At 43.3% G+C, this 27,792-nt stretch overlaps 1 protein-coding gene across 4 annotated transcripts in view; it reads right to left on the bottom strand.

Annotated features, from left to right (window-relative positions):
* Positions 1-26,260, bottom strand: part of MED26 (mediator complex subunit 26) — a 54,226-nt gene extending 27,966 nt beyond the window's left edge. For all 4 annotated transcript variants that reach the window (XR_012642619.1, XM_074977998.1, XM_074977999.1 and 1 more), the window contains exon 1: positions 25,934-26,260. Coding sequence is in view for 3 of the 4 variants with exons in the window: in XM_074977998.1 (XP_074834099.1) it covers positions 25,934-26,008 (75 nt within the window). In the remaining variant the exon portion in view is untranslated. The remainder of the gene's footprint in view (positions 1-25,933) is intronic.
* Positions 26,261-27,792: the final 1,532 nt, after the last annotated feature.

The following is a 27,792-nucleotide window of genomic DNA, read 5'->3' as shown; positions in this document are numbered from 1 at the left end:
AAAAACCAAAGATAAAACACTGGAAACCTAGGGGATTCCACCTACACTTATGTCCACCACTTCTGAGAAAATAAAAGAATAATTTCCCCTATCATCCTCCAGAGAGAGAGAGAAGATTCAGAAGTGAAAGTTAGGAAGACAGTGGTACAAACACATATGTAAAGTGTGAGGAAATACAATACACTCATCCCTCGTGTAACGAGTACTTTACCTATAAGTACTTGCTAAATCAAGGACATACATACTTTTGTTCCCTAAAAGAGCGAACTTCCCCCGCTTATGAGAGCCAGCCACAGGGTCCCTGGCCACGGGGTGGGGAGACCCACAGCCCCAGCCTGAGCCGCTCCCAACGCCCCTGGCCTGGAACTCCCCGCACATTCCCCCTGGCCCCTCCTGCTCCCAACACCCCCGCCCCCCAGCCCCCCACACCCCCCACAGGTACCGCTACTGCAACCACAGGAGCCAGCTGCCACCTCCTCCATCAGAGCTGCCACTAGGTTTTAATCCTCCCCACTGCTCATAGCCCCAAAGTGCCCCTAGCCTATTGCCTTTTCCAACCCCCACTGCCACCCCCACACCCAAGGTTCACTTACTTTTCAAAAGCAGGTCTGCATGCTGCCACTCCTTCCCCCAGTTAGGAGCACTAGGAACCAATCAAACGCTAACATGTATTTAACGGGAATTTAGTGTCCCTCTTACGAGTTTTCACCTACCAGCAGAAAGTTTGGAACCAATTGTGCCCATATAGCGAGGGATGAGTGTACATAAAAAGTTTGCAAATGTCCTGCAGTAAGCCCATGTATCACATTACAAATCATTGTGCGCGCACTGGTCTTAAAATAAAGGTTACAAAAAGTATGGTTTGATGTTCTTTATTAAGAATTATTTCTTATTCACATGCATTGTGACTCTTGAATTGAGTTTTTTTACCAAATTGGGAAAAAATGGCTTTTCTTGCCATTTTGGTTGCAGATCCTTAATCCAGATCATCCCTAGCAGGTGTTTGTTTAACATCCTTTCAAAACTCTCCAATGATGGATACACCTAGGCAATTTATTCCAGTGGCTAACCACCCTAACAGGAAGCTTTTCCTAATGCCCAACCTAACTCCCTTGCTGCAATTTAAGACCATTCCTTCTCATTTTATAAGAGGTTAAGAGAATATGTTCCCCCTCCTCCTTGTTGCAACCTTTTAGATACCTGAAAGCAGATCCATTCTCACTCTTCTCTTTTCCAGACTAAACAACCCCAGTTCCATGAATCTTTCCTGACAGATGATGTTTTCTAGACCTTTAATCATTTAATTTTCGAGCACATAAAGTTTATATGGTAAGATTTTTCCAAAAAAATATTGTGAACAATATTTAATGACTACTAATTTCCAGTTAGGAGAATTCTGATTTGTTTTAAAATTCCAAATGCACTATTAATGCACTCTGAAATTTCACCATTTGCCAAATTTACATTAAAGCAAATCATGTTTCTGTAACTTCTTAAAGACTAAACCAAAACTGTAGAAATCAGAAATTCACATTTAAAACAGAATTACATTCTTCTTCCAAAAACTATATTCCAAGGCTTAGTCAAATGTACACCCAATTGTTAAATCCCTGAACACCAGATTCCTGCTAGACACAAAAACACCAAGGCTACCACAATACATTGGCCTAAGAGTTCATATTAGTCTCCCATTTTTAAATACTCGTTCAGCTAGTTAGACAAAAAAGGTTTTGCTAATGTCAGCCAGTGGAAACTCTTCTAGTCTGACAAACACTGTCCAGATAAGTCTGCTCTTCAGAACGCTATAGTACTGTCTATATACCAAATATGACAAAATAAAATGAAATGGACTGGAAAGGGACTGTAGCAATCTGGGTCTCTGTAGAAACCTAAAGAGTACCCGACTGCATAATTCAGCTGCCAAGAATTTACAGTGGTTTCATTGACTATTTGCCTCAATCTGTGACTGCAATCCCCCATAAAACTTCTCCTGTTTACATAACCCATTTTGCTAGCTCCTCTTCTGCAAGGCTAGAAGCTTATACTGTGTTTTGAAGCTTGACAGCCATATGTAGTCAGCACACAAAAGTTTACTGGATGAGGTGAACCTCTGTGTTGAACAAGTTTTTGTGGGGAAGGATAGCTCAGTGGTTTGAGCACTGGCCTACCAAACCTAGGATTGTGAGTTCAATCCTTGAGGAGGCCATTTAAGGATTGGGGCAAATAAATGTCAGGGTGGTGACTGGTCCTGCCAAGAGAGCAGGGGACTAGACTAGATGACCTCCTGAGGTCCCTTCCAGTTCTGGGAGATGTGTATCATAGAATACTAGGACTGGAAGGGACCTTGAGAGGCCATCAAGTCCAGGCCCCTGCCCTCATGGCAGGACCAGGTCCTGTCTAAACCATCCCTTATAGACAGCTAAGCAACCTGTTAGATTCCACAGCCTCCCTTGGCAATTTATTCCACTGTTTGACCACCTGACAGTTAGGAACTTTTTCCTAATGTCCAGCCTAAACCTCCCTTGCTGCAGTTTAAATCCATTGCTTCTTGTTCTATCCTCAGAGGCCAAGAAAAACAAGTTCTCTCCCTCCTCCTCATGACACCCTTTTAGATACTTGAAAACTATCATGTCCCCCCTCAATCTTGTCTCTTCCAAACTGAACAAGCCCAATTCTTTCAGCCTTTCTCCAGACTTCTAATCATTCTTGTTGCTCTTTTCTGGACCCTCTCTATCATCTCCACATCTTTCTTGAACTGCGGTGCCCAGAACTGGACACAATACTCCAGCTGAGGTCTAACCAGAGCAAAGTACAGCAGAAGAATGACTTCTCCTGTCTTGTTCACAACACACCTGTTAATGCATCCCAGAATCATGTCTGCTTTTTTTGCAACAGCATCACACTGTTACTCATATTTAGCTTGTGGTCCACTAAAACCCCTAGATCCCTTTCTGCTGTAGTTACTCCTAGACAGTCTCTTCCCATTCTGTATGTGTGACACTGATTGTTCCTTCCCAAGTGGAGCACTTTGCATTTGTCCTTATTAAACTTCATCCTGTTTACCTCAGTCCATTTCTCCAATTTATTGAGATCACTTTGAATTATGACCCTGTCTTCCAAACCAGTTGCAACCCCTCCCAGCTTGGTACTTTCTGTGCGTACTTTCTGTGCCAGTATCTAAATCGTTGATGAAGATATTGAACAGAACCGGCCCTAAAACAGACCCCTGCGGAACCCTACTTGTTACACTTTTCCAGCAGGATTGAGAACCATTTACAACAACTCTCTGAGTACGGTTAACCAGTCAGTTACACACCCACCTTATAGTAGCCTCATCTAAGTTGTATCTGCCTAGTTTATTAAGAATATCATGCAAGACTGTATCAAACGCTTTACTAAAGTCTAGGTATACCACATCCACCACTTCTCTCCATCCACAAGGCTTGTTATGCTATTGTATCTCCAATTATATCTTATATCCCACTTTCAACAAACTTTTCAACACCCACTCATGCCCTATGATATAATGCAAATCCTATCTATTTAGTTCATACCATGAACTGCCTCTGGCAGTTGAAGATATTAATCATACTTCTGAATTTGATATTGGTTTCTAGGGTCCTTCACAACTAAGTAACATCTCTTTCCAGTCTATTTTTAAACTCAAGTATGACAGTTACTCAACCCTGTAGGACTAAACCTCAAGCAGCTCAGTTTCTCAAAGATTTTTTGTTTGTTAAACAGTATTTTACTTTTATAAAGTAAAAGTCCAACGGAACCTGTAATTTAGGGATGGTCTGTAAACATGTCAATTATTCCAGACGGGGGGGAAAAAGTCTCTGTACTCCTGCAAGCTTTTGTCCAGCAACATCTGTAATCCAGCATGATTTTAGCTAGTCAGATGACCACTTACAGGTGTGGCCAAGTTTCCCCATAGTCCCACAAAGTTTGTTTACAGCTAACAGTCCTGGGTCTCAGTGTTCTGTGCTGTTAATTAGCTGGAGCCACAAGTGGAGGGTTTGCACCAGGGTGGAGGGGAGAGTTGAGCTGGAGCCATGCACGGAAGGTTTGAACCAGAGCCGGTGGGCAGGCGTTGAGCCAGAGCCACACGCCGGGGGGCGGGGTTTGAACCGGGGCTGGGGGAGATGAGCTGGAGCTCTGCTTGGGTGGTGGGCTGGCAGGTGGTTTGAACTGGGGAGAGGGGAGATGAGCCAGAGCCACGCACGAAGGGTGGTGAGCCAGAGCCAGGCATGGGGGGTGAGCTGGAGCCGTGCACAGGTGTTGAATGGGGCTAGAGGGTTTGAACCAGGACCATGGAGAGCAGGATTCTGAGTTGCATTTAACTCGCATTAATGAAATGCAGAAATACAAGAAACCTCCAAATGGCAGCCTTAGCTCTTGCTCCCAAATACATCCCTTTCAATTTGCTCTGGTGTCAGTCCTCTTCACAGTATAAGGAAATTACCTGTCATGTGTGGATATTCTATCAGAAGTTTGGGATCTTATTTGGGAATCACTACCATGAGTAAACGTAATCTGTTTCAATCTCCAACTTCAACATTTGATGCTCATCTGACAAGCACCGTTCACTGCATTGAGAGCAAACTATCCCAAGCGACAGCATTCCATTTCATCAGATCAGCAGAGAAATCACTGACACTTGTCATTTTTAGCCTCCACTACTATAAAAACAAAGCCATACAATGCAGCCTGGCTGAGATATGACAACGACAAGCAAGAAACATCAACTAGAGAGAGAGTATTTTGGAATCATTTTAGCCCCTGCAAATTGCCCCCCGCCACCCTTAAACCCCAGGACTTACCTTTCCAAAGGAGCTCCAGGTGCTCCTGCTGCTTTCTGGCTGCAGTATGTGCGTTCTGCTGGGAGCAAAAAAAGCCGCCGCCCTCCCCCCCCCCCCAACTTACGCGAAAGTCGAGTTATGTGAGGGTGTGTGGGATGGCAACCCTCACATAACTCCAGGGACTACTGTACTGCTGCAGCATTTTGTGTTCACAGTACATATTACAACACTGCACAATTATTGTAACTGTTTTAAACAACTGCAATATATTAACAGTATGACTATACATATTAGCCAAGCACCTAATACTTTTCATCCCTAACCCACACAGAGTAGATTTCTTATTTCTATCCCTATTAACCAAATGGTACAGAACCTGTGAGCAGTTACACAGAGAGCTTACTTGTTCCAAGACAAACTGGGCTATTCCAGACCGTCCCTTTCCTCTATTGCTTAAGTGCATCTCTCACTAATGCCACACAATGACAAAGCCTGTTATCCTGGCATAGCAAGTTATCTGCTTTTTGGATATTCTATTTTCAAATTAGTTCCTTAAGAACATCAAGACTAGGAATATTTTAAGTTTCAAGAGACTTGATAAGCAAGTGGGGCTACACTATTGACTTATACTGATTATATACTATCACTGATAATGACTACAGTAAAGAGCCTCAAAATATGAAACATGTCCTGCGTTGCCAGCTGTTTGAATGTGAATGCTGTTCCAGTTACCTGCCAGAGTGCAATGATTACAGCCAATTACATGTGCATAAATGTCATGTTCTCCTACTGTTTCCCACCACATGAACTATAAAATTTTTAAAATCTTTATGAAAGAGTAACAGGAAAGAAGTTTATTCTATACTACTCCTGGCACCCTATCATATCAGAGCCAACAGGTAGAACCATGCTGTGACATGTTATCCTGGCTCTTTAGAAGGGATTAGCCTCTTGTCTGGAAGAAAGGAAGATGTATTTGTTTATAAGACAGACATGAAAGAGATAACATAAGTAAGGTAATATCTTCTATTGAACCAGCTTCTGTTGGTGCGATCATGTCCAAGCATCGAATGACTCCTCCAATGCATATTTGCAATAAAATGTTTGCATGTGAGTATAAGTAATCTGACATCAAAAATACACTTTGGAAACCATGCACAAATGCTTTCAATTGGTATTTTGTGGCACTGCAATGAACTGAATGTGATTAATCAATAGTTAAGCACAAGAACAGATAACCATATACCATTACAAAATTATCTCAGATCTTGAGCATGCTAGTAAGACAGGGTAATACTGAGCAACCATGTTCCCCTACTCTTTTCCATCCATGGGCAGAACAGATTTTTTGTGCGCGCACGCATGCACCAAGGCATGCGCAAATGTAAAAACACAAACCTATCTGTAGGCACTCTGGCAATCAGGTGGGCAGCACTTGAATCTCTTCTGAATGGCTGCACAAGTACACAGCTTACAGGGAACACCACTGAGCAATGGCAATGATACTCAAACAGTACGATTCTGTGTCACAAGCCTCCATATATAGCAGGGCAATTTTCAGACTATCCTATAACATGAAACACAGATATCAACAGAGCATCTACATACCATTGACAGAACTTGGGTATCGAATGGTTAAAGGACTGAACAGTAGTTATGTACAGACTCTTACTGCAAAGTCCCCGGCTCACTTTACTGACATCACCGTCTAATAGCAGTTCAGTAACGTTTTATGAAATAAATTTGTGATCCCTCAATACAGCTGGTGGTGTCACTTGACTATGTCCTTCATTCCACTAATGAACATCTGACAGAAATGGAGAATGGAAAGCTCCTCTGTTAAAACTAGTGTATTAGTGTAAGAACATTTGTAGGCAAATATGTGCCCAAAGGATGAAGACACTAGTTTAGGACTTGGGAGATCCAAGTTCAATTGCCCAATCCACCAGACTTCCTGTGAGACTCTGAATAGGTCACATATGATAAGAGTCCTGCCTCACATGGTTGCTGCGAGGATAAATGCATGAAAGATTGAGACACTCCAATAATGCAACCATATGCAAATACATAAAATAGATTAACCTGGCATTATGAGCAAGAGAAGCTGCTTGACAACCAGAATTAGGAAAAACATTCCAAGCTCGTGCAACTCCTGAGAGAAGAAAACAAAGAGTGTTTTAAAAAAGGTAAAACTGGTGTGCTACAGGAGTTTGAAAGAGGAAAGAAATGAGATAATGAGATGCAGAACTATGGAGGCAAGGACAAGTCTGAATTTAACAATATTCAGTTATACCTCATTTTCAAGCAAATGGAGACTGAGCAAGGCAACAAACAAAATCTTCAATCCACATTATCTTACCACATTCACACTGGTGAATCTGGCCACTTTGTGTACCAGGTTATTTTGACAGACACTGACTGAATGAAAAAGCTACATTCAATAAGAGACAACCACAAAATTATAAAGTCAAGATACACACCAGAGAGTTGTAGGAAAAAATGAATTATGTCAAATGTATTCCCTCTCAGAGATCAATGTTCTTTTAACAGTTATTTGTGCATTTTTTTCCTGAAATGATTAATGAATAGAAAGATATTAGGAGATATGAGCATCATTTAGGTGGTGGGGGAAAAGAGACAATTGTATCCAGTCACTCAAACTCGCTCCATTTCCCCAACCTCAGGAAACCTCCACCAGGGCAAGCTCCTTGCTCCCTCAACATCTCCCGACCATGCTGCAGGTAATTGTTTTCTCCATCCACCAACTCTCTGCTTGAGTCTGCTGCACAACAAGCCAAGTCAGAAATGGGGGATGGAACTAGAGTGAGAAAAATCAGACTCAGAACTAGAAGGGAACTCCAGATACATCCTAATTCAGATGCTGCACTCAAGGCAGAGCTAAGTATTAGAACAGGGATTAGCAAACCCCAGCACGCATGCCATTGTTGGCATGCAAGCTGATTTAGAGTGGTATGTGGCAGGGGCTCCAGCCCTGCCCCTTCTCCCCAATATAGCATAGGGGGTGGGAGCACAGGCCCGGGGTTAAAGCCCCAGTCAGAGCCCCCACCACAGAGTGTCTATTGCGGAGCTGTGGAGTGGGGCTGGGCCACAGCCAAGACCACAGCGCTGTGTCAAGATCGAATTTCGAGCCCCCAGCAGAGCATGGGGCTGGAATGCAGGACCCCTGCCTCAGCTCAGGGCTAAAGACCCTGTGGCAGGTGTGGCTCCTCCTGTCCTTCCCTCCCACTCCCCAGGGAATAGGGCCCCTGTCAACACCAGGCTCCCACTGTGTTGTGGGGCCAGAGCCAGGAGTCCTGCCACAGTGTGGGGTGGAAACCCCTCCCAGGTGGCCCTCCCTGGAATATGGACAGGACCCTATGCCACAGGGCTCCTGCTGGAGTACAGGCCAGGGCCAGTGCTCCAGCCACAACACTAAAGCCAAAACTCAGTTTCAGGGTCCACGCTGGAGCCAGAGCAAAGAGTAGGGGCTGCAGCGGAAGCCAGCCACCCCACAAGCAGCCTTGCGGTAGCAGACCAAAGGCCCCCTGGCTGCCTTAGCCAATCCCTTCCGTCCACTGCACTGAATAGTAAAACTCTGTAACTTTATTAATGAACTTATTGTAACTAAGACTATTAATGACTTTAAAAGTAGAGTACAAGGAGGTCAAAAGGTCAAATTTCAGAATTCTGCCTTGCAAAGTTTGTTGACCCTGTATTAGACCATCCTGACAGAAGAGAGACTTTTAGCACATATGTAGCTAGCATACAAGCTTTTTTCTTCCTTTTTGAGAAGTTACCTTCATCCACACTGAAGTATGAGCTGTTTATTCCTCACTATCCCACCTACTCAAGTGTCTCATTATTTTAAACTGTTCCATGAGATTTGGATTATTTATCCCTCTGGAAAAAACAAGCACAATTTACCCTCAGTCCACGGATAGCCAGCTTTTCTCAACCCCATTCAGGAGCATAGCCATTAACAGGTTCTTAAGAGAAAAATGAGCTCTCATTTCCCCACAACCTCTTTACCAGGAAAAAAAATCATCCCTTGAAGGGTTGTAAATCCAACCCTTACCCTCAGCAGTGTACAGCCACCAGGCTGGTTTACTTTATTTACTAGCAAGTTTCCCTACAGCAAATCTGTCATCCAGTGCAATTACAACAGGACAGAGCCATAAAAGAGCTCTAGATATTGGTCTGCTTTATGTAAAATGTAATTAAAAAAATGTACACCAAAGTTGGGGGGTTGTTTACACCAGGTTACAGAATAACTATTCTGTGCCAAACACAAAACAACTCCTCTCACTTTGTTCCTAGTATCAGGAAATAAAGAGATGAACACCACATCACTTTCACATAATTCTCTTCATCAGCAGATCTCAAAATGCTTTACCAAGGAGGTCAGCATCAACCCATTTTGAGCTGGGGGAACCAAGGTGCAGGGAGAGGTTTAATGACTGGGCCATATTCACTCATTAAAACCAGCAGCAGAGCTGGGAACACATCCCATGTCCAAAGCCATCCTTATGAATTTTAGTGCCCTATACAATCCCAGCACCTGCACCCCCAAATCCCCACTGAGGAGAGGGCAGTTGTAATCACAGCTGTGGGAGCAGGAACAGGCAGGGTGGGGAGCTGTGCAGCTCACAGATTCAGGGAATGGGAATGGGCTACTGGGGCAGGGTCTGCATATGCCTAAGGATGGTCCTGCCCACATCTCTGAAAACTTGTGTGTCTGTGGAATATACCAATTCAAAATACAAGTCAGAATATAAAATATAATGTGAAAATATCTTTATTTACATGAATTATCCTCCCTACAGGAAAAGCCATACAACCTAAAAGTACTTTTTCTAACTAATTTTTCCTGCCTATTCCAACTTCATTTGAAAGGGCACCTCTCTGTCCCCCATTTTTATTTTTCACCAACCTTTCTACAGAGTGCATTCCATACTGTAGTTTGCCCAAGCAAGGGTACAGGGACAAGCTATGACGATTACCAGGACATCTAGCACAGTGACTACACAGGAAGATGCATGTGACAAAATCCTTAACAGCAAACATATTTTTACATACACATATTCCCAGCCAACCTAGAATTATTTCATAGCACATAGAATCTTATATTCGACTATGCCAGACACCTCGCTACTATGCCCCTTGTACAAGAGCTCTCTGGTCAAGCAAGTGCTCAGTTAGACTACGTCTACACTGCGTTCCCCTTTCGGAGGAGGAATGCAAATGAGGGAGATCAAAAATGCAAATCAAGCACATTTACAAATCTCATGCTTCAAATTGTATAATCTTGTGTGATCATGTTTCTGGAAGACTTTTCTGAAAATAAAACCAGCCATGCAGACGAGGTTCCCTGGGGGGGGACATTTTTGAAAGAAGTCTTCTTTCTGAAACAAAACAGAAAGAATGGTTCTTTTGAAAACTAGGTTTTTTTTCTGAAGGAACCCCATCTAAATGGCTGTTATTGTTTTTGGAAAAGTCTCTTCCGAAAACACAATCGCGCAAGATTTGTAAATCAGCACTTCATTTGCATTTTCGATCTCCCTCGTTTGCATTCCTCCTTGGACACTGTAGATGCAGCCTTAAAGATTAGTTATGGTGGCTTGAAAGTGCATGTAGAGAGTTTACTTCCTGCAGGAAGTAAAGTTAACATGATGTTTGTTACTTTCAGCAAATGACACTGGTGAGAGTGAGATATCAGGAGCACTTATGATACAATCAATACCGTCGCTACTTTAGGAGTAGTAATAAAATTTCACCATTTTCGCTACTTTAGGAGTAGTAATAAAATTTCACCATTTTAGAACTTGTACTCATTCACAGAATGAAATTAGTCCTACAATATAATCACAATCTTTTGCTAGTTTCAATTCTAGATAGATTTCTTAATATGCTAAAGGACTTCTACAAAAGCATTAGCTGTACCACCCACAGGGCAAGAGATTTTACTTACAAGAACCTTCAACCCTACAAAACCTCAAAAAAACCCAAATAGAACTGAATTTGTTGCTGAGAATTATGCAAATAGATTTATACCCCATTAGTCCTAAATCAAATCCATTCCAAATGGAATGTAAACGAAAAGAAGTCTGTTTGATAGGACATATGTACAAGTTACCAGAAGAATATCAATTCTAAAATAAGCCTATGTAAGATACATGAGAAGTGGCACTATTTAATCATGTTTGGTGAAAGCAACAAAAATGTGTTAGAGCAGAAACACTCAGAGATGAAACCTCACACTCAAACTGTTTCTGCATTCAGATATTTAGATGTCAGACATGGTGCTAATCATACTTCCCAAAAGTAGTATGATTAACTTACTACATGAACAACTTTTTCTAGCGAAACGTTTGTTTCAGTTCACAAAAGCCACTGCTGTGGACCAAACCTTCAGCACTCACTTTGTAAGAACCACCTGGAAAAAACTAGTCTTCAGCCATTAACTTCTTCAAAGAACAAAATATAAACTCACTAAGTTTTGCTACCACAGACTCCTTGGTGGAAAAGTCTATGATGGTTTTGTGCATGCTAAAACCGAATAATTTGAAACTAAAACCCATCAAGCAATTCTTTCAGTTTTAAGCACACTATTTTTTTTGTCACAACCAATTCACAGAAACCGATGAAATTCTGTGGAATTAAATAGACTATACCTCAAATGAGCAATTTTCTACTACAATAAAGGTGTAAGTACATCAGGTTCCATTTAAGGCCTGGTCAACACTAGGGATCAAAGTCGATCCCAGATAAGTAATTCTAGCCATGTCATTTGCACAGCTAGAATCGACATTATCAAGACTGACTTTCTTCCCTGGTGTAGATCAGGCCTCTTCAGGCTCACGTCGATGTCCCTTACTCTACACATCTGCATGGAGTATCAGGGTCAAAGGACGAACTCAGAGATTGATTTTTGCCACGTCTTCACACACACAGCAAAAAAAAAAAAAAAAAAAAAAAATCAATCCCTGGACCATTGATCACAGTGCACCAGTCACCCGGTAAGTATAGACATACTTTCAGTACAACCAGCAGGGCCCACCTCTTTGCCGGGGCTACAGCCAAAGAACTTATTTGCACAAGCAGGATTGATTGTTTATTAACATGTAAACCAATGTATATCCTGATGGTTTTTCAATCAAAGCTTATTTTGTCCCTTTCCTACAAACACTTGTTACATCTGTATTACCTCTGTACGCACATCATTTCGGATAAGCACGTGCTTACACCTAACTTGTATGTTCCCCCTGGTGTCCTATGGAAAGATTACTGATCTGCATATATCTTGACATTTCTGGGGTTACTTATCCGACTCATAGCCACATATAACTGGCAGGAGTGAAAACTAGTGCAGTTAAACGTATCCCACATTTCTCTAGACTCTGTCCCTGACTTTTGTTTATAGTCATCACAAATGCTGGCTTGATGAGAAATTGTCAGTGCTGCATGACAAATGAAAAAGCTAATTCAGACTGTAACATAGTTAAGAACGTAAGAACGGCCATACTGGGTCAGACCAAAGGTCCATCTAGCCCAGTATCCTGTCTGCCGACAGTAGCCAATGCCAGGTACCACAGAGGAGGTAAACTGAAGACAATGACCAAGCGATTTATCTCCTGCCATCCATCTCCCGCCTTCGACAAAAGGCTAGGCACCATACCTTACCCCTTACTAATAGCCATCTATGGACCTAACCTCCAAATATTTATCGAGCTCTTTTTTTAAACTCTGTTAGAGTCCTGGCCTTCACAGCATCCTCTGGTAAGGAGCTCCACAGGTTGACTATGCGCTGTGTGAAGAAAAAGAAAACTTTCTTTTATTAGTTTTGAACCTGCTACCCATTAATTTCATTTGTTGTCCTCTAGTTCTTATATTATGGGAACAAGTAAGTAACTTTTCTGTATTCACTTTCTCCACACCATTCATGATTTTATATACCTCTATCATATTGCCCTTCAGTCTCCTCTTTTCTAGACTGAAAAGTCCCAGTCTCTCTAGCCTCTCCTCATAAGGGACCCGCTCCAAAGCCTTAATCATTTTAGTTGCCCTTGTCTGAACCTTTCCCAACGCCAATGTGTCTTTTTTGAGGTGAGTTTACACAGTTAGTTAACTGAGGAATGAGGACTGTTCTCTTCCTTGATTCTTCTCCAGGCATTTTTGCTTCTATAAGACAGTGATATGTTCCTCACAATATACCATGTACCATTAAAATGGCCAAGACATGGATTTAAGTTCTGCAGGAGCATAATTAGGCATCCTCTTTTTAGTTTTACCTTATGCAGTGGGAGGCCAATGGGGTTCAAAGAATTTAGGAACTCAGGGGGATAAAGAGCTTCGTGATCTCTCTCCTGAAGAGTGTCTAAACTCTGCAGTAAGGTGCTCTCTCAGGAGTTTTCCATGACTACAGTGGGTCAGATGGACGGACGGACAGACAGCTCTCTTTTTATATAGTAATATAGATTTTTTTTATTCAAAAAGGATTTTATTATTTATACTGTAATAGTGTCTAGCGATCCAACTGAGGGTCTGAAGTCCTAGCACTCCAGATGCTATGCAGAGTAAGAAGAGCCTCTACCCCACAGAGCTCATTGTGTCATGACGGTTCAAAAAAGGTGGATGAAAGCAAATGCAGCAGGGGTTAGAGGGGACAAGAAAGTGAGTTACTGCACAATAACCTGAAGTTTCCATTTTACAATATGCTTAAACTCCCCATCATTTTCAAATTCCTAGTCTGAGATTTCTGAATAGTTGTGTCCTAAAGAAACGCATCTGCATGAAGTTTAATATTGACAAACAGTATACAGAGATGTTATTACATAAAAAATACATTAGAAGAATGCATAAGGTTGCAAAGTAAAGCATTCTTAACTTAAAAAATGATAGGATCAAGACAGCCCATTCATCCTCAACTCAGCCCCACTGTCTGTACACATTAAGAGCCTTTAATCACACGCTAACATATTTTTCTACAAAATATGCCAATAAGTCTTTGAAGAGGTATGCACCCAGGTGCAAAAGCCTTACAAAAAATCATTTAACCTATTCTCTGTGGCTCACTCTCTGAAGAAACCCCCACCACCATCACCACCACACACATGACATTTAGCCAATCTTGAAAACAATGTAAATGCAGTTCTGGGCACAGTTTTAGGAAAGTGTGAGTTGCACAGCAGGGATTCAACAACACTTTCCTCTTCTAGGCCTTGAAAATATTCTGGTAAAAGACAGGCTGGCAGTGTAGAAATGTCTCATGGAAGAGCTCTTGGGAGATAAAAGAGCTGCTGGTTATATGGCAGGCCCATAGAGGTGGTAGAGGAAGGTATGCACTAGCACACCCCATGCCAGGAACATCCACAAGGCCTGAAAGTGGACCATAATTACCTGGCTGTGACCCACTAACATTTACAGAGCTTTGGTTTTTTTCTGCATGGGCTCTTCCCATAAATAAGAATAAATTTTATTATCTTGATGATAGGTATCCAGTTCCTTGCATACAAATGACACTAAGCATTTCACTTTCCAGTTCCCCTTACTCATCTGTAAGAATCTGTTACACAAAAGCCTCTTCATTATTTTAAGGTTGTAGTCTAGACCATCTGCATTAAGTAGTTTTATAGTTCTAGTGTTCATGTTGGTGACACAGTCAGACTATCACCCTTCATGGTACTTAGATAGAAATTTCCTTCTGTATGCTTTCCTTTCCTTGAGATTCTCAAGAGCAGCCAGGATGCTGGTTCCTCACTACGGATTCTTCTAATGGAGAGTGGTGACAATTTATTCATTGCTGAATTTTGCTTTAACTTTCTTTCCCAATGGGTGAAAGATGCACCATTTAGATTAGGGAATCATTTACAAACAAAAGGAAAAAAACTCCATGGAATAGTACCAAGAGCATCGGGGATATCTTGCTTTCGCTGCAAAGGCAACTCAGTTATGACTCAAGTTCTGCCCTAATTTGAATCTCATAAACACACATATACAAAACAACACTAAATGCAACTGTGATGATGCTTTTAACTTAAGTTTGCTGGCCCATCAGTGAGCAGAGGCTTTTGCATTGTAGATACATGACAGCTCCACTTGATTGCCACTAGTTCATTATTTGTATGACCACAGTGTCTAGAAGGCCTATCGATAGACCAGGACCCTCCTGTACAAAGCAATGTACAAATATTACAAAATAACAGGCCATGCTCCCAAAGAGTTTACAACCTCCAATGCCGTAACAAAATTCCTTCCATATATCCAGAATACATGTACAAATTCTCTCCCAAATCACTAGGAAAGAACTAATAGTTTTAGTGACAGACAGAAGCAAATGCAACACAAGTATACACACAACCTTGAGTACTAGTTGGCTGTGTGGGCACTCTCACTCACGAACAAGTGTAGAACACTTGAGTTGAGTCAATAATGAAGACCTATCTGGAATAAGTCACCTTCCCTTCCCAATGAACACCAAGGGGGTCTGAAATGGCTAGTAGTAGGCATCCTTCAGTCTACGTAGACTGTGGATCACGCCCTTTATAGTTTCGATTTAGGACTTCATTTACAGCGTTGACTGTGACTATGAAGACCCACACGAGAGTGACAGTCCTTGCTGCATCTCTTGCAGATGTGGTGGGTGTCTGGCAAGTCCTTAGTGTGCTTTCTGTGCGCTCGCTTCTCCTCTGCTAGCTGTCTGATCCTCATCTCGCCCTTCTGAAGGCCCTTGTGTAACCCCTGCCTCCATCTGCTGCGGTCGTCTGCTAGTTCTTCCCAGTTGGCCAGCTCGATGTCTACCTCTCTGAGGTCTCTCTTGCAGACATCTTTGTAGCGCAACTGGGGACGTCCGGGGGGTCTTTTGCCAGAGGCTAGCTCACCATACAGGATGTCTTTTGGAATCCTTCCATCATTCATCCTGTGGACGTGGCCAAGCCAGCGGAGCCGACGCTGTCTGAGGAGGGTGTGTATAGTTGGGATTCCAACTTGCTCTAGGACGGCGGTGTTGGTCACTCTGTCCTTCCATGATATTCCAAGGATGCGCCCGAGGCAGCGCAAGTGGAAGACGTTCAGCCTCTTTTTCTGGCGGGCATACAGGGTCCAAGTCTCGCTGCCATAAAGGAGGGTGCTGAGGATGCAGGCTCTGTAGACTTGCATTTTGGTGTGAGTGCACAACTTGTTATTCCACACTCTCTTGCTGAGTCTGGACAGAGTTGTGGCCGCTTTTCCGATCCTCCTATTTAGCTCAGTGTCCAACGACAGGGTGTCAGTGATGGTGGACACAAGGTAAACGAACTCGTGGACGACCTCTAACGTACAGTTGTCAAGCAGATTGATGAGGATTCAGCAACATCCTGACCGAGTACGTTTGTCTTCTTTAGGTTGATGGTAAGCCCCAAGTCCTTGCATGCTTTGGAGAACTGATCCAGCAGTTTTTGAAGCTGGTCTTCTGTGCGAGACACTACAGCAGCAGCATCTGCGAACAGCATGTCTCTGATGAGGACTTTCCGCACCTTAGACTTAGCTTTCAGCCTTGCAAGGTTAAACAGTTTCCCATCAGATCTTGTGTGCAGCAAGATGCCCCTCTGTTGAAGATCCAAAGGCATGCTTCAGGAGGAGTGCGAAGAAGATCCCGAACAATGTCAGAACAAGCACGCATCCTTGTTTGACGCCGCTCCTGATTCTGAAAGCATCCGATAATGTGCCGTCATATTGGATGGTTCCTCTCATGTCTTCGTGGAATGACTGGATCATCTTGAGTAACTGTGGAGGACAGCCTATCTTGTGGAGCAGTTTGAACGGACCATCCCTGCTGACCAAGTCAAAGGCCTTGGTCAGGTCGATGAAGGCTATGTACAGTGGCTTCCTCTGCTCTCTGCACGTCTCCTGCAGCTGCCTTAGAGAGAAGACCATGTCAACGGTAGACCTCTCTGCGCGGAATCCGCACTGTGATTCGGGGTACACCCTCTCAGCAATCTTCTGGAGTCTGCTGAGGATGACGCAAGCGAACAGTTTACCAGTGACGCTTAGGAGGGAGATTCCACGGTAGTTGTTGCAGTCGCTTCTGTCTTTGTTCTTATACAAGGTTACAATGTTGGCATCATGCATATCCTGTGGAACCTCACCCTCTTTCCAGCACAGGCACAGTAGCTCATGTAGGGATTCCAGGAGTGTGTCCGCGGCACACTTGACTACCTCTGGTGGTATACCGTCCTGGCCAGGGGCCTTTCCCGCTGCAGTGCTGTCGATGGCTCTCTTCAGTTCATCCACAGTCGGTTCCTGATCCAGTTCGTCCATTACTGGTAGGAGCTCAACGGCATTGAGGGCTGCGTCAACCACAATGTTCTCGCATGAGTACAGCTCGGAGTAGTGCTCAACCCAGCACTTAGCTGAAATGGCTAAGCACAAGTGATACCACCACAACCTTTTTCTCTTCTGGGTCACAGCGAATAATGATGATGATGTCCTGCCACAAGCAATGTGGTCTCTCGACCAACGGAGCACCATAGTAAAGTGGAGAGAGCTCTATTTTTCCTAGCAAAGATTCAAACAACTACAACATAAGTGATCCTATTTTTCCCATTTAAAATTTCATCCAATATGGCCTCACAAAATGTACTGTATCAACGTATGCCATAACATGCTCCAGACTAGCAAAGAAGATGTTTCCAGATAGTACTAGCTCACATTAGTTACAGCCTGGTACCTCTGCAAGTTTTACTGTGCCAGCCACAGGCACCTCTTGGAAACCAGCGAAGCAAGACAACAGCTACACAAATTCACCAAGCTATTTTGAACTGAGGTGTGAACTGACTAACTGTGGCCTTTCACAGGCAAGACAACAGTTGGTCCACTGGGTTAGTGCTCTCATTTGACACAGGTGACTTAAAAAGAAATCAATTCCAATTAGTTCAGTCATGTTATTTTAAAGGTATTAAACCATTAAATGCAATCCTCTCCATCTATTAGTGTCTTTGAAAATTAAATTATTTCAGATGAGACCAACTAAAGTGGAACAAACATGCACATATCAACACATGAACTCCTCTGCCGCAACTGAGATTTTAATGTGCTGATTCAAACTCTACATGAAAGACTACCTTATTCCAGCTACTCTGCAACCCCTACAAAGCATGCAGTGACATAAATAAAACCTCATCTGAAAAAGAAAACTAAAGTGCAAATTTTAAATTTAATTCTTTAGAGTAACAAGTAAAATACATACTAGCTTCTATACACTCAAAACATCATCCTTCAACTAGATAAGCTTCTTAGTTCCTTGAAGGAAAGAATAAAACCAAAGGAAAAAGGACAAGGCTATTCTACCTTCACCTGCCCCATAGACACTATCCTGCACCTAAAACAAGTCAATAAGAAGGGAAGTGAAGGGGAAAACATTGTACTGTTTTCGCTACATTTAAAAAAAAAAAAAAAAAAAAAAAGGTTTAGGAAAAAAAAGTGTGAAATTCACTTTATCACACAAAGCCATGGAAGGTTAGCTGCACAATTCAAATGCCAATTGATGCAAACTCCCCAGGCCAATACAGGTTGTTTTAATCTTTTACTTCCTTTAGGGAGTCTAAGCACCATCATATGGTGGTCCATAGCAACTTGACTGCAAGTCAAGTCATTTCACAAAGTATCTGATGGGCAGTTAGTCTTGGAGGGGTGGCCATGTTAATCTATAGCTTCATGAACAACAAGGAGTCCTGTAGCACCCTAAAGACCAACATCTAGATCACATTTTAACAAATGACAGAGGTGGCAAAAGCAAAGAGACTTTTAACCCTTCCAGTCAGACTCTGTTTTACTAGTTCATTTCTAGTGCTAAAACTCAGGGAGAGGATGTTACATATTTACTCATTTTAGGACTAGGAATCCATCATAAGTCTGGAATATTAACTAATAGAAGGCCAGTGATGGGGAAACAGCAGATTAAAAATTAGACTTTCTCTGACAGGATTTGTCAAACAGGATTAAGAAATCTCACCATTCTTGTGGTGGAATAGCACCAATCCTGAAAAGCTTACAAGTAAAACATGTTACATTCCATGTTAGTCTGTAGCTTCACAAAAGACAAGCAGTCCTGTAGCACCTTAAAGACTAACAAATTACCTATTAAATACATGTGTTAGTCTTTAAGGTGCTACAGGACTGCTTAGTTTTTGTAAAGTGAAACACTGTTTATGTTTAGGATTGAGGGGCAGAGTTATCTGGCTTCTTTGGGCAGTGAGAACAAAAGGGAAATGCTATAAATACACAAACCTTCTCACCATATTTCACACAACTGTTACAATAGAAGTGACACTTTTCTTTTTGACCCGTTTCCATACAATCCTTCTCTTAGGGACAAGAGTTTCTACATCATGTTATCACCTGAACTGATAAAGCAACATACCTTGCTCTCGCTAAGCCTGAATCCCACATTGCAGATGTTAAAATCTACAGACATTGAAGGAAAATTAATAATGTTTGAGCTCCTGAAACCATCTATATCAAAGTTGTTTACACAACCTACTATTTTTATGTGCATTCTTTGAAAAATAAGGGATTTTATGCACACCTAGAATCACAGAACACTAGAATGACAAGGGATCTTGAGAAGTCATCAAGTCCAGTCCTCTGCCTCACGGCAGGATCAAGTGGCATCTAGATCATCCCCGATAGATGTGTCTCTAAGCTGTTCTTTATCATCTCCAGTGATGGAGATTCCACAACCTCCCTAGTTAATTTATTCCAGTGCTTAACCACCCTGACAAAGTTTTTCCTAATGTCCAACCTAAACCTCCCTTGCTGTTCAGAGGCTTAAAAGAACAATTTTTCTCCCACCTCCTTGTAACCCTCTTTTAGATATTAGTAAACTGCTATCATGTCCCCTCTCCGTCTTCTCTTTTCTACACTAACGAAGCCCATTTCTTTCAGTCTTTCATTATAGCTCACGTTTTCTAGACCTTTAATCGTTCTTGTTGCTCTTTTCTGGACCTTCTCCAATTTCTCTATATCCCTCTTGAAATGTGGTGCCCAAAACTGGACACAATACTCCCACTGAGGCCTAAACAGGGCAGAGTACAGCATAAGAATGACTTCTCATGTCTTGCTCAGAACACTCCTGTTAACGCAGAGGTTCCCAACCTTTTCTGGATGCAGATCCATTTTGACAATTCAGGATGACCTAGTGATCACCCAAGACAATTCAAAAACGGGGGTTGGGGAGGCAGTGCTGTAACCAGCTAACTTTGTTCTTGAGGCAAGAATATAAAATTGTGCCCCTCATGTTTATATATCCATAGCAGTTATTTCACAGAAAAAGGGAAATATATTAATAATAAAACTACATAGTTTATTATTTTATTATTATAGCTGATCTGAGTTGTGGTAGGGGAAAGACCCTCATCCCCAAACCACTCCCCCTGGCTTCCCCAATTTAGGGAGTTTCTTGCTAAACAACATTCAGTATATGATTAATTAAACTCTCACATCAGATTAATCCAACAGGCGATAGCCTGGTCTGTGAAAGAAAGTGACTAAGATTTTCTAATTATGAGCATCAGTTGATTTCAATTAATGGAGACAGTGCTGCAGTTCACAGCTTCCTTAGTTTACACAGTGATTTCCCTGTGTCACTCTAAGCCATGGTTTCCCAAACTGGGGGGAGGGGCACGCTGAAATTCCAGGAGGGCACAAGGTGACCTAGACCACCTCCCGTCATTCCACCCACCCCAAGAAAGAGCCAACCCTGGCCTCTGGCTCTCAGTCCCTGCCATTTCACATGGGCGACCCAGAGCAGATGCTATAAAAAGCAGGCAGCTGGCAAAGGCCCACATGGAGCTAGCTGCCTCCTGCAAAGATGAGTGAGTGTAGGTTGTGGGGAAGGAGGAGCATGGGGTTAGATGGCGGGGGGGGGCTGGCGGTGCCTGCCTTTGGGGAAGGGGTAGCATGGGGCTCAGGCAGGCAGCTTGGGTGGCTGACCTGGGAGCATGGGGGCTTGGGCAGCTGACCTCAGCAGCACGGGGTTTGGGTTGGCGGCTCTGCAGCAGGCCCATGGCTGACAGGTGGGCAGTTTCGGTAGCTGGTGGATGGGCGGCTGGCCCTGGCAACACAGGGGCTCAGGCGAGCAGGTTGGGCAGCTGGAAGGCTGGCCTCGGTGGCGTGGGGGTTCGGATAGGAAGATCAGGTGGCTTGCCCGCAGCTTGGGCAGGTAGCCCCAGCAGCACAGGACTCAGACGGGTGGCCAGCTTGGGCTATACCAGGCACCCACAATGCGGGGCCTGTGCCGTTAGCCCGCATGATCCATAGTCAGTCTCCTAGGATTTCCCAACTGAAGAAGAAAAGGCAGCAGCCATCATTCACATTAAATTCATTTGTTTCTGCTGCTTCTGATGTTAAATTATGTTTTTATTACATTTTTGGGCCAAGAAAAATCATTTGTGCTTATTTTTAATTTTAAATAACATTTTTATATCAAGATTTTGTATTTTTGTTACATTACCAATTGAATTTTTTTAAAAGGGGGTTGGATGATGGTAAAGAAGAGGTGGGGGAGTGAGGGTTTCGCCAAAAAAAAAAAAAATCAAAAGGAGGGCGTGATGCCAAAAAGTTTGGGAACCACTACTTTAAGCAACTGTTTATAACGTACACTGGGATTCAAATCTGTCGTACATCATCCAGGTTTAGGGAGGCAAGTGGAGAGAGTGGGGAGGAGATAACAGTGTTTTCAAAACTCAGACTAAGACCTACAGGGACCATCATGATCACATGACCTCCTACAGCAGGCCACACAACCTCATCCTTCTATTTCTATAACATACCCATTAACTCTGGCTGTGTTACTGAAGTTCTCAAAATCACAATTTAAAGAATTCAAAGTTACAGAAAATTCACTGTTTACAGTAGTTTAAAACTGCAAGTGATCCAGTCTCATGGACAGTGGAAATACTCCAAGTGTCCCTTGCCAATCAGATCTGCAGGAAAATTCTTTCCTAACCCCAGTATGGTAATCATTTAGCTCCTGAGAATTTAGGCATGACCCACTAGCCAGATACCTGGGAAAGAATTCCCTGTGGTAACAGAACCTCCCCCATCTAGTGCCTATCACCAGCCTCTAGCTGATGTAATTGCTAGCAGTAAATATTGCTAGAGACCACTGAAGTTCTGTTTAATTAAAACACCTAACCACACAGCATTCACAAAGCTTCTGTTGCCTGTCTTATAGGCTTTGATGTCTCAAACATTCAAGGTCTAGTACCAATTTACTGGGTTGATCTCTTGAGTATGGTAGCTTTGGTATTGGTTAAAAAAGCTAAGATGGAAGACACTCCCTTCATAGAGACACTTTTAAACACTGGACTTACTCTTACAATGTTATTGACCAGGCTAAGTCTATCAAAATATGCAGAATAAGAAGCTTCTGATTAATGTATGATAAATTATGTGAGCAACTAATCTGTCACACGCTCAGAACAAGAGCACGTAACTACTAATCTAATTCTCTCTGCATATACCTGTCTAGTTACTTATATGCCCCTCATCCCCATATTCCAACGTATTACCACAACTAAACTAAAAAACAGCAGTAGTTGTGCTGAAAATACACACTTATGTTAACTGTCACTGCACGATTGGTGAAGAATGGTAATATTTGCTTCCTGGTTACATATTGTCACAGAACTATGTTACAGAAAGCATTAATTCAACACAACCTGTTGATAATGTCATAATAATGGCATAACCTGTGCTAAGTTTACAATTTAAAAAGACAAACGAATTCTTTTAAATGGGAAGCTAATTAAATTACACTTACTCAAATACAAGTTAAATAATTCTGAATTCAAAGCACTAGACAGATCTCCAGAGCAAAGAATATAGCCAAACGAAAGCAGTCGGTACTAAATATTTTATCTTGACTGACATTTTCCCCACTAAACAGTTATTTATGCACCCATTAAAACCTTGAAAGTAACACTGTATTACTCAAGCCAGGAAAGACTCGAGGTGAGCAATCCAGGAATGGCCAGAATTTAACACAATCTTGGAAACCAAATGTGATTTTTTTTGAAGTTGTATTATACATTAATATCTACCACCTACAAAGTCAAGATTTTGATCTGTTCAAAATTTTCAAGTCTCAAGTACACTGACGGATGATTTAGCCTATTTGATGGCAAAAATGAAAATTAACTTCCCGACACAGTTTCCTTATAAACAAGCACCTTCACACACTTTAGCTACTGTACTCATCCAAAAATTCAATATGAAACAAGTTGATGAGCAATGTGGGACAAGAAATCTATCCATCTTCCAGATGCTTGAAAATACCTTTACATGGAAACTTAGGCCACAACTGCATGACTTCAGCCTCATGACCTATAACTGACTCAACCAGCAAATCCAAGATTTTTACACATGGACTGGCAGGTTGTCCATCACGAGGTAAGAAACCACATTTCACTTCATATAGTTTTTGTTTTCTCAATTGCCAGACAATAAGATTATAGCCTTGCATCACTGCTGCCTCAAACACTCCTTAAGCTACAGCATTCATAGCAACAAAGGGTCCTGTGGCACCTTATAGACTAACAGAAAAGTTTTGAGCGTGAGCACAGACTCACTTCATCAGATGCACCTGCATCTGATGAAGTGAGTCTGTGCTCACAAAAGCTCATGCTCAAAACTTTTCTGTTAGTCTATAAGGTGCCACAGGACCCTTCGTTGCTATTACAGATCCAGACTAACATGGCTACCCCTCCGATACTTGACACCATGCAGAGCATTCATAGCATGATTCTACTAGATGGTCTCTATTTAAATTTTAAAAAATGCCTGTGGATTAATTTACTATGTAAAAATCCATTACATGAAGCTTTACCATTTTGATTAGTTGCCCTATTTTGGGATCATTAACTGTCAATCTTCAGCACTACCGAAGGTCAGTTTACAGTACACTTTAAGTGACCACAGGTTATAAAGAATCCGTAGTTCATAAGACTAAAGAAGATAAATTGCTTTAAAATAACAAGAAGTCCTGTAGCACCTTAAAGGGGATCAACAAATGTATTTAATAATGAGCTTTCATATGTCAGATCCTTTAAAATAGTATGTACTTTCCCATGGCCTACTAAACTAAAAGATCCAGGTGTTTTCAGTTTGTGAAGAGCGCACTATGTCAGATCTCATTTAAACAATGCTTTAATAACTGCACTGAGTCACAACTAGGATCAAGTACTGCATTCTTGGACAGCTTTATTTTTAGCATTTAAAAAGCCTAGACAGGTAATATTTTATTATTCAAACCAAGAGGATCTCTCAATCCAAGATCAAATGTGCAGGATTATAACGTATTTGAGACACAAAATAAACATGATTACTTTTTATTTAGTTTTCGAATTACATGTATATTACTTCCTGCAGCATCTTCAGAGTACCTTCACTTCATTATCAACTTTATTACTGTGACACACACACCCGCTCCTAATAAAAGGCGAGCTTCTTTAAGAAAATGGGCATGTCAACTTAAATATCAAATTCCATTTGCCCTATGGCAAGTGCAACAGACACCTGCACATCATTAGGGTGGCATGAAACATTTGATTTGGCACACACTTAAGATGCATCATAGCTGGTCTCATATGCTACATGAACTGCACTCTGCTTTGCAACACACCAACTCTAATTTGCTGGCAGCTGATCCAGACTAGTCCTACGGCCCTATACATCACTAATTTGAAACAGAAAATTAAGTACAAAATGTAAGTTTAATTATTCATAGTAACAGGTAAAATGTACACCAGCTTCCCTGTGCTTATGTTGCATCCTTAAACTAGCGGAGAAGCTTATTGTGTAGTAAAGGATAAAGCCAAAGAAAAAGCCAAAAAAAAAAAAAAATTCCCACGCTTTTAAAGAACTCAGGAACCCACAGCCTGCTTGTGCCCTAGCCACAGAAATGGTCCCAAAAGTTACAAGGAGCCCAGTCCTGTTCTTCCAATCCAGTATCTTATTTGAGATGCTAACCTGCATCAAATGAAGTCCCTAAGCACAAGAGCTTGTAGGTCAGGGTAGAGAATGAGAAACAGAGTGGTTCCCTCTGGAGTATGCTACCTACAGTGCAGTGGGGTTCCCCCCCGCAGGTGTCCATGTTACAGAGAAACAAAGAGAGGCTGTAATAAGAATATTCTGTAAACAGAATGAGTAAGGAGAAAGAGCCCTGTAGAGAGTCCACTCATAGCAGGCATCCTGAAACTATAGGAAGGATCCTTCAGGAGCTTTTATAGTTGACGGGGGGGGATCGCGGGGAGGCCGCCTTAGAGTGCAGTCCCCGAGTAACATCGGGACGGACACTGGTTGCTCCAGCACCCCCTTTTAGCAGTTCCTGTCCGGAAAGGTCCGTGTCGCGCCGTTTTCCCCAACAAGCCAAATAGGAAAACCCATGTACAGACACAGAGCCCAGAGCCCCCTGCAGGCCGCGCCAGAGCCTCGGTCTCGAGTACAGAGCGCAGTCCAGCAGAGCACCGCATGGCCGGCTACTATCTGCCCTTCCACCCTCCCCCACCATGCCCGCGGGAGTGCACTCACTGGGCAAACTCGGCCCCCGCACGAAGGGTAGCGGCCCTCAGAGGACCCCCGGCAGGGGGGTGCTAGGATCCCGGACACCACCGCCCGCCCCGCACAGGGAGACGAAACACCTCGGACCCAAAACATCCCAAGAAGGCAGCCTAGAAACCCCGCCACCCCCTTGCACCACCCGCCGCAGAGGTTTGCGGTCCTGAGCTGCTTCTCGAGTGGGAGACGCCACAGTAGGCAGGGATCCGGGAACCGGCACCTCCCGGCAGGCAAAAAAGCAGGAACTCTAAGCAAATCCCCGACTCTCCGACAGCGCAGTCTACGGGGCATGCCGTACACCGCCAACCACGGACAGCCCGCCGGGCATGACAGGGAGCACCCTCTGAGGCGGCGGCACGGGGCCGCCGGGCGGGGGCAACGCCGCCGCTGGGAGTCGGGGGTGCCAGGCACCGTGGGTGGCAGCCTCACAGGGGGAAGGCAGCCTCTCGTTGGAAGTCGGGCACCGCAGGTGGCAGCCCCTACCACGGCGAAGACGAGGGGCGGCGGACACCGCGGGGGTCGGCACGGCCTGTACTCACATTACTCTGCGGGTCGATGGCCTGCAGCAGCCGGTCCCTGATCTGCTGCGGGGAGGGGGCCGGAGCCGCTGTCATTGCCTGGGCGAAGCGGGGCGGCTGCGGCCGGGGCGGGCAGGCGGCGGGGCCGGGCCGGGCCGGGGCGGCGGCTCCTCACTCGCCGGCGGCAGCCTCCTCAGGGAGCAGCAGCCGCATGTTCGCTCCCCGCGCGGCGGGGGAACGGTGCTCGGAGCCAGGCGCGACCGCGAGGGGAGGCTGGAGGCGGCAAGGCTAGGCCAGACCCGTCCGCTTCGCTCAGGGCCGAACTCAACTGTGGGCAGGACTCAGAGAGCCAGCCCCGCGCAAGGAACCATGGGACACACACGACGCCGTCACGCATGGCGCGTCTGTGACGTCTGAACGCACGCACAGGCCCGCTGAAGGCGAGCTCAAGCTCGGGAAAAGGGGACTGATACGCAACACGCATGCGGCAAAGGCAGGCGAGGCACTGTAGCTCCACAGAGCCAACTGGCTGGGGCATGGCTAAGGTGCCTGGGCACCTTATAGACTAACAGATATTTTGGAGCATGTCTATAAGGTGCCACAGGGCTTCTTGCTGTTCTCGAAGATAAAAACTAACACGGCTACCTCTCTGATACTATCCTGGACAGAAAATTGCACTATGCTAATCCTTCCACAGAACCAATATAACACCTCAAAGTGTAGCAGGATGCTGCCAAAGAACCGAAGTTCTGGATATGGGAAGGAAAAAAACCCTTTGCCAAGCAGAAACTGCAATTTTTAAAAACCTCGTAAGAGTCCATTTATGTTATGGCCTCTACTGGACAAAGGAAACTTACCAATGCTACATACAATTATAGAACATCTGAGTATGAATTACATTTTGGCATATCTGTATAATCATTACCTCACCCTACTCCTATTAATTTGCCTTTTGTGTGGTTATACTTGACCTGCCACACCTGACAGATAGATGTATACCACAAAGCAAATGATTTCTTTTAAAATTCCATATCAGCACAGAGAATGTTTAAATTTTGCAATAAAAGGAAACTGTATTTAAAGTTTTTTTAAAAGACCCCTTGCTTCAGGATTTCCACTAATTTTTCATTGTAACCATTAAAATGATCAATTAAACAACTGCTAAAGCCAGCATAGTTTAAGCCTCCTGGAAAGGAAAGTTTACAAAATCTGAAGAAAACTGTTCTCTGAAGATATAACAAGAAGTCCTTATAGAGTAACAGATATCTTGAAGCATAAGCTTTTGTGGGCATCTGATGAAGCGGGTCTTTGCCCATGAAAGCTTATGCTCCAAAATACCTGTTAGTCTATAAGGTGCCACAGGACTTCCTGTTGTTTTTGAAGATACAGAGTAAGTCGGCTACCCCTCTGATACTCTAAAGATATAGTTAGCTCATGTGTTATTGTAGTAGATAACCTGATACATAGGGCCTTGTATAAGGCCTAAGGAATAGTCAAAGTTTTGCTAATGTAAGGCAGTCAGGTTGTGAACTAGAGGCAGAATCTGACAATAACAGAGCAGATATTGCAGAAACACATTCCTAAGTAGTACTGGTTACAAGAAACACATTTCCCAAGTATAATACTTGAATACCCTGATATCAAAGCATCCCCTCAAAGTAACAGGAACATGCTGGTCCCTAAAATAAGGTCAGGATGACAGCATGATGGATAGAGATGTTTTGATCAAACCAAGAGGCACAAGACAATGGGTGGTGTCCAGATACATCAAGGGCTATATGTAACTTGTTTGTATCAGTGTATAAAGAGATATCTCAGAGGACTTGTCTTTGGCCAGGTTTTGGGGGAATGGAAAGGTCTGCCATTCACTTAGCTGCATC

Source organism: Carettochelys insculpta, chromosome 27, assembly GCF_033958435.1.
Source record: "Carettochelys insculpta isolate YL-2023 chromosome 27, ASM3395843v1, whole genome shotgun sequence".
Lineage (NCBI taxonomy): Eukaryota > Metazoa > Chordata > Testudines > Carettochelyidae > Carettochelys > Carettochelys insculpta.
Note: the sequence above shows the minus strand (reverse complement) of the source record. Positions and strands in the feature narration are given on the sequence as shown.